The 7452-nt window shown below is 35.2% G+C and overlaps 1 protein-coding gene across 1 annotated transcript; it reads left to right on the top strand.

Moving 5' to 3' along the window:
- Nucleotides 1-2980: 2980 nt before the first annotated feature.
- LOC110736003 lies at nt 2981-6734 on the top strand. Its single transcript, XM_021916167.1, has 2 exons — nt 2981-3425; nt 6178-6734. The coding sequence occupies exons 1-2, from the start codon at nt 2981-2983 to the stop codon at nt 6732-6734; spliced, it is 1002 nt and encodes a 333-aa protein (XP_021771859.1).
- Nucleotides 6735-7452: the final 718 nt, after the last annotated feature.

Below are 7452 nucleotides of genomic sequence, written 5' to 3'. Positions count from 1 at the left end.
TTAGAATGAACGGAAAAAGAGACGGCCTAAAAACTGCGCGTCCGAAATGACGGACAACATAGACGGAACTAAAGCTTCCATCTCAATAGATAGACGTCCGCTTTTCCCCAAAAATTGAGTCGGCATACCTTGTCCGCTTCTTTCTCAGAGATAGGCGTCCGCTAGAGGATTCTTAAGCGGACGAAAGTAGTATGCCAGCCAAATACGGCCAACTTCAAATGGGGCGGACAGACCCAAGTACCTCAGCAATCTGCCAAATCCCTGTATATTCGTACTCATCAAGGCAAGTAAAGATCAGAGGAGGCGGTCGTTATCGTACGAGCCACCCCCCTGAGGGGCAAATGTTTAGGGTAAAAATACCCCATGTACGTTGACCAATCCCGTAGCGACGTGGCCCAATCAGAGGGTGACATGTGTCACTATGGGAAGATGTCGCGTGTCCAAGGCATAAAGAGCCCTTGAAATCAGCATTAAAAAAGCCTTATTACATCATGGCCCAAATCCCGAGAGATATTCATGAAAGCCGCAAAACGGGGCCCCCATATTACATGTGGCATCGCGTGATTGCGCAGCCAATCACGTCACAGAATTTTAGGGTACAAACCCTAAAGGGGCACAAACTCCCACCCCTATAAATACCCCAATCATTTATGATGCTAGGGGGGATTACGAAATTACAACCAAGAGCATTAAATAGCTCCAACTTCAATCTACTTTCTCTATCTAGCCTTTTCCGTTTCAGATCTCTAACTTGATTGTCGGAGGCGAATATTCCGGTAAAGGAATATTTGTTCATTTTGCAAGTGTCCCAGCCTCATTGCCTGTAGAGCGAGATCAGTATCCGAGGAAATCAAAAAAACACCCGAAACATTTACCCTAAACATCATACTAAGAAAAGCATCCTAACATGATACTAAGAATCAAAATAACAACCTAAGCATGATTTCTATACCAAAATATCAATAAAACAATTAAAGCACTTACTTGGATGCCTTGTATCTCTTTCTAATAACAAAATACATACGTTAGTAACTTCAAGGAAAATAATAAAAATCAAAACAATTAAATTAAAAAATTGAAATAAAGATTTGGGACCAAACCCTCAGAAATATCAAACCTTTCACGTGTAGGGCGAAGGCAACTTTGAACTTGACTAGGTGTATCTAGTGTTAATGTATGAGGAACTGTGTAAAAATCTAGGCTAGAAAGAGGGAGAGAGAGAAAACGCTTTAGCTTAGGGAAAGAGAAAAATTAGAGAATTCTGGTTGAGAATTGGTTATTGAAAACGGAGGTCCAAAGACCTTATTTATAATACATAGTCGGGAATTGATAATACAAATCAGAGTTCGAAAAGGAATAAAACACGCCTCTGTCGCCAACAACAGGGGTTGTCGCCAGGCGACAGGATCTATCGTTTGGCGTTGTAAATAAGACAGTTTTTTCGGATTTTTTTTTATCATATCTTTTGATCTACACGTCCAAATAAGTTATATAATATGTCGTTTGAAATCTTTTGAAGTCTTTCCAACCCTATTAAAATCAGAATAAAATCATTTTTAGATAAAAAGATATGGCCGAAATAGTGGAAGGGTGTCAGTTTTGAATAGAGTTTCATATTCCATTCATATCTTTTTCGTTATAGCTCAAATTTAATATTATAATATATCAATGGAAATATAAGTTCAATATCTATCCAACCATATAAAATTTGGATAAATATTATGAGGCACGAAAATAATATCTGAATATATTTCATTTCGTATAAAACAAGGATTCTCAAAAGGAGTAGTTTTGTTCAATTTCAAAGTTTTTGAAACATAATTATCAATCCTAACTCCATTAGAATCTAAGAGAACCTTCTAGAGTATTCTAGAAGACTATAATCAATCCTAATAGCTTTAGGAATGATAATTAATAATAGGCCCTCCTCTAGATCATTGGGCTGCATATAAAAACAAAATCGGGCCCAAATTAGTATTTTGGCCATAACATCCTCATTATTCATCGGAATTGAGCCTATAATATACAGTTGGAAATCTCTTTTCGATCCCAATCCAACTACACTATTATTGGAACCTTATCATGGACAAAACTAAATTGGATTGGCTATTTTCATAAAATAGATTAGCTTTTTGAAAACAGAAAGAAAGATTTTTAATAAAAACTAACCGCAACATTAGACTTTCCACACTTTTACTTCATTCGATTATGATTCGACGCGAAAGGTATTCATCACCGGGTTTGGTTTTGGGGAGACACATTTGGGTGTCTACAGATTTCATACCTGATCTTAGCTTAGGAACTTCTGTGCATTCTATGCATTCCTATCCTTTATGGAACCAAGAAACTATGTTGAAGCTTTAACTGACGCTAACTGGATTAATGTTATGCAAGCTGAACTTAATGAGTTTGAAAGAAATAATTTTTAGCATCTAGAACCTAGACCTAACAAGAAGAAGACTATTGGATTAAAATGGGTGTTTAGGAACAAGCTAGATGAGCATGGTATTATTGTCAAGAACAAGGCAAGACTTGTTGTACAAGGTTTCAATCAACAGGAAGGAATTGACTATGAAGAAACATTTGCTCCTGTAGCCAGGTTAGAGGCTATTCGCTTACTTATTGCTTTTGTTGCTTATATGGGATTTAGGCTGTACCAAATGGATGTTAAATGTGCCTTTTTAAATGGATTTCTTGATGAGAAAGTCTACATGGAACAGCCTCCTAGATTTAAAAATCCAGAGTTCCTAAACCATGTCTATAAACTTGACAAAGCTCTTTACGGGTTGAAGCAAGCTCCTAGAGCATGGTATGAAAGATTATCTAAGTTCCTTTTGAAAAATGGTTCTAAACATGGAAAATTTGATAAAACTTGTTTTTAAAGTCAAATGAAACTGATATCTTATTTGTACAGATTTATGTTGATGATATTTTATTTGGTGCAACTAATGAGTCTTTGTGCAAGTATTTTGCTGACCTAATGAGTGGAGAATTTGAAATGAGTATGATGGGTGTGTTAAACTTCTTCCTTGGCTTGAAAATCAAAGAAACTGAAGAAGGAATCATGATCCATCAACAAAAATATATAAAGGAACTGATCAAGAAATACAAGTTGGATAATGCTAAAACCAACAAGACTCCTACGGGTACTGGAACTACATTGGATGAAGATCCATCTGGAACTTGCATTGATCAAACTATGTATCGGGGTATGATTGGCTCTCTACTTTACTTAACAGCTAGTAGATCTGACATATCTTTTAGTGTAGGTCTATGTGTTAGGTTCCAAGCTAATCCAAAGGAATCTCACTTGATAGCAGTAAAGAGAATCCTTCGATACTTGAAAGGAACTGATGACTTGAGTCTCTTCTATCCTAGATCTAATGCTTTTGACTTAAATTTCTTTACTGATGCTGACTATGCAGGTTACTTGGTTAATAGAAAAAGTACTTCAGGTATGGTACAGTTTTTAGGAACTTGTTTAGTTTCTTGGGGTTCCAAGAAGCAAAACACATTTGCATTATCTAAAGCTGAAGCTGAATATGTGGCGGCAGCAGCATGTTGTTCACAAATTCTATGGATAAAGCAACAGGTTAGAGATTTTGGTATTATATTTGAATGTGTTCCTATTTACTGTGATAATACCAATGCTATATGTATTTCAAAGGATCCAGTTCAACACTCAAAGCACTAGTAGAAAATATCAAAAAGGCACCCCCTAATTGGCACCGGTTTAGTCCAAACCGGTGCCAAAAATGGCCTAAAAAATTGGTGGGAAGGTAAACCAGAGTAATAGGCACCGGTTCACTTCAAACCGGTGCCAAAATCACAAAGGCCACCGGTTTTAACCAGTGCCTTTGTGAACCGGACCTTTTATTATTTAAAAAAAAACCGGCCTTATCTCTCCTTAAAACCCTATAACTTAGCTTGCTCCTTCTCTCTCCTCAGTCTTCCTCTTTCATCACTCTCTCCTCTCCCTTCTCTCTCCTCTGCTCTCCCTTCTTGCTCTATCTCCTCTGCCTTCTTGCTCATCTCTTCTCTTTCTCTTCGAACACAAACGCAACAACACCTACTCGATCTCTCCTCTGCTCTCCCTTAAACCACAACAACAACAACATGCAATAATAAACTGCAACAACAAAAACATGCAACAACAACACCGCAAAGCCGCCGCCACCACGGTAACATCAAGTTGATTTGGGTTTGTTCGAAGTTAATTTTGGGTTTAATTGATTTGATGAGTGTCTTCGAAACTTTTTATGGGTTTCTTTAAAAAAAATTTGTTTAATCCACCACGAATTAAATTTGTTTTATTGATTTATTTTTTATTTTAATCGATTTAAATTTGTTTTTTTAAAATGATTTTCGATTTTATAGTTTAGTTAATCAATTTTTTAACTTATTTTAATTCGTTTTTTTTTAATTTCTGGTTTTTTTGTCGAATTTTTTTTTATTTTCTGGGTTTTAATTGATGTTCTGGGTTTTAATTGATTTTATGGGTTTTATTTTCTGGGTTGTAATTGATGTTATGCGTTTTTGAACTGACTTTGTTTATTTTTCTTTTTTTTTTCCGATTTTCTGGGTTTTTTTTTGGATTTTTGAACTGTTTTTTTTTCGATTTTCTGGTTTTTTTTTTCGATTCATTTTCTTTTTTGAACTGATTTTCATTTTCATTTTCTAGGTTACTCTTTTCTTTTTTCGATTTTCTTTTTTTTTCGATTTTCTGGGTTTTTGAATTGATTCATGTTAATCGATTCATTTTGGTTGTTTTAATTGGTGCAGGTATATGGATTTAATTCTTAAATTGAAGAATCAACATGCAAGTATATTGATCTTAAATCGAAGAATCAACTGATTTTCTTTTTTTTTATTTATATTGTAAATTTTTTTTTATTTTATTGTGTAATTTTTTTATTTTGATTTAGCTGTTGTAATTTATTTTTCCCTATACTGTAATTTTTTATTTATTATATAATTGAACAGATTTGATTATATTAATATTTTGGCACTTTTGGTTATTATTAAGATTTTATTATACTGTAATTTTTTTTTATTATATATATTAATATTATAATGAACAGGTTTGATTATATTAATATTAATACAGATCTAATTTTTAAGAAAAAAAATTATTATGTTGGCACTTTTGGCACCGGTTAACCGGTGCCAAAAAAGGAATCATAAAAATTTTTGGTACTTTTTGGCACCGGTTAACCGGTGTTAATTTCAACTTTTGGCACCGGTTTGAACCGGTGCCTTTTTAAACCCCTTTTGGCACCCCCCACATTGGCACCGGTTCAAACCGGTGCCTTAGGCCGAGTTTGAACCGGTGCCAAATTCGTTTTTTCACGTAGTGAAGGTAAAACATATCAACATTAGGCATCACTTTCTAAAATATAATGTGGAATAAGGGAATATTAAGTTAGAATTTTGTCAAACCGAAAATAAAATTAAAGATATTCTAACCAAGCCCTTGAACAGAGAAAGATTTGAGAAATTGAGACTGGAACATGGGATGATCAAGCTGATTTGATTGCTGCTGAAGTTCCAAGATATGGCAAGTCAAAAATAATGTAAATAGAGCTAAAAGAGAATTTAGCACAATCTTGGTGTGCTAAACATAGCTGAAGTGTCACCGTTGGATAGCTTCAAAAGGTTAGTTCACAAAAACACTTGATTGATTATGTGAATAGTAATGTACATTCTATGCGTGTAGATAGCGTGTTCCAAATAAAATTGTTTTACATGAAAAGGTGCAATTTTGGAAATTAATCGAATTTGGAAATAAAAGAATTTTGGCAAAATATATCCTGTAGAATATTAAGAAAATTAATTGAATGTGTTCAATTAATGGTAAACAACGTGCCTCTTTATTTCACTCACACCGCTTCATTAATTATAAAAAGAGAATCTCTCACCCACCTTTTCACTTCACTGTCAAATCACTTTAACCACTCAGTAAAAGCTTCAAACTCTCTAAAACCCTCAAAACCTTGAATTACCATGGCGATTGTGATTGAGCTTAGTTCATCAGAAAACTCTCACCACTTCGAGAAAACAATTCAAGAAGAAAACTCTCCCTTAACAATGGTGAAATACCATCCCTTACCCGATAAAACCAAAGAATCTGAAAACCCTAATTCTACTTCCTCAACCTCGAAGAATGAGATTGAAAAGAAAAAGAAGCCTCAACTATAGATGTGCTTCAACGACTGAGAGAATGGAAGGAGAAGAAAGCAAAGTCAAAATCGCTAGAAGAGCACATCGAGGAAGTGAAAGATTTTGCTGAGGGGAAACTTCATAATGAAGTAGAGGAAGAGGAAGAGATGGAGATTGATGATGAACAGAAGTCACTGGAAAAGTTGTTTGGAAAGTATGTTGTTGGCTATAGACTTGATCTATCTTGGGTTAAAAAATCTAGGTTTATGGAATTTCTAGACTTAATTTTCTTTCAAGAATGGGAGGATATGTTGGTTAAAGCTTTGAATAATTGCATGTACCCAGCAGCAATGAATGAATTTTGTGAAAAAATTGTTGTGAAACAAGGAATAATTTCGAGTTTAATCAATGAAGTAAAAATTGAGTTTGATGTTGAAACCCTAGGAACAATTCTGAAAGTTCCAACTAAGGGTTATGAGATGTATGTGAAAGGTTGTGAAGGTAGGAAACTTTTTAGGTGGAGACATAGTGGAGTTTCTAGAAGGAAAAAGAGGAAAGAATACAATGAACCATAATGATTTGAGTCCATTGAAGAAACTTTTGTTCAATTTGGTCAAGAAAGAAATTCTTCCGAGAACTCAGAAAAAGGATGAAGCGTGTTTGATGGATATGGCAGTAATTTTCTGTTTGGCTAGAAAAATAAAAATCAATTTTCCTTTATTAATGTATCAACACTTGGCTCATTGTGTTCCTGGTAAAAATAAAGTTGGATATGGTGCTCTGTTGTCTACTTTATTTGAGTCATTAGGTGTAAAACTCAAAGGATTTTATGGAGGATTGCAAGAGAAACCTGAAAATGTGATTAATGAGAAGACTTTGCAGGGGTTGAGCTTATGTGTTGTTGGAGGAAAGATACAGAAATATGAAGAGAAAAAGGGTGAGTCTTGATTAGGGGATTTTTATCCACCAATCAGCATCCGACACGCCAGCCAGGTTTCGCCACGTGTCCTTCATGTAGGCTAATAGGAGCCTGCCACGTGTCACCAAGAGATTCGTCCTCCTTGGACCAATTACAATGTGACACGTGTCCATCCATGCCAAATGGGAAAACCGGCCAGCAAGGCCCAATCATTGCGGGAGGCCCAGTCAGCCTTAGGTTTAACCTAAACCTAGTACTGGCACGCATCCAAAGGCATATAAATATGCCCATTAATCCTCATTAAGGGGGATTACGCACATTTAACACTCTCACCTAGAGAGACTCAATTACTTTTATTTCCGCATTAATTACTC

This window comes from Chenopodium quinoa, unplaced genomic scaffold, assembly GCF_001683475.1.
Source record: "Chenopodium quinoa cultivar QQ74 unplaced genomic scaffold, ASM168347v1, whole genome shotgun sequence".
Lineage (NCBI taxonomy): Eukaryota > Viridiplantae > Streptophyta > Magnoliopsida > Caryophyllales > Amaranthaceae > Chenopodium > Chenopodium quinoa.
Note: the sequence above shows the minus strand (reverse complement) of the source record. Positions and strands in the feature narration are given on the sequence as shown.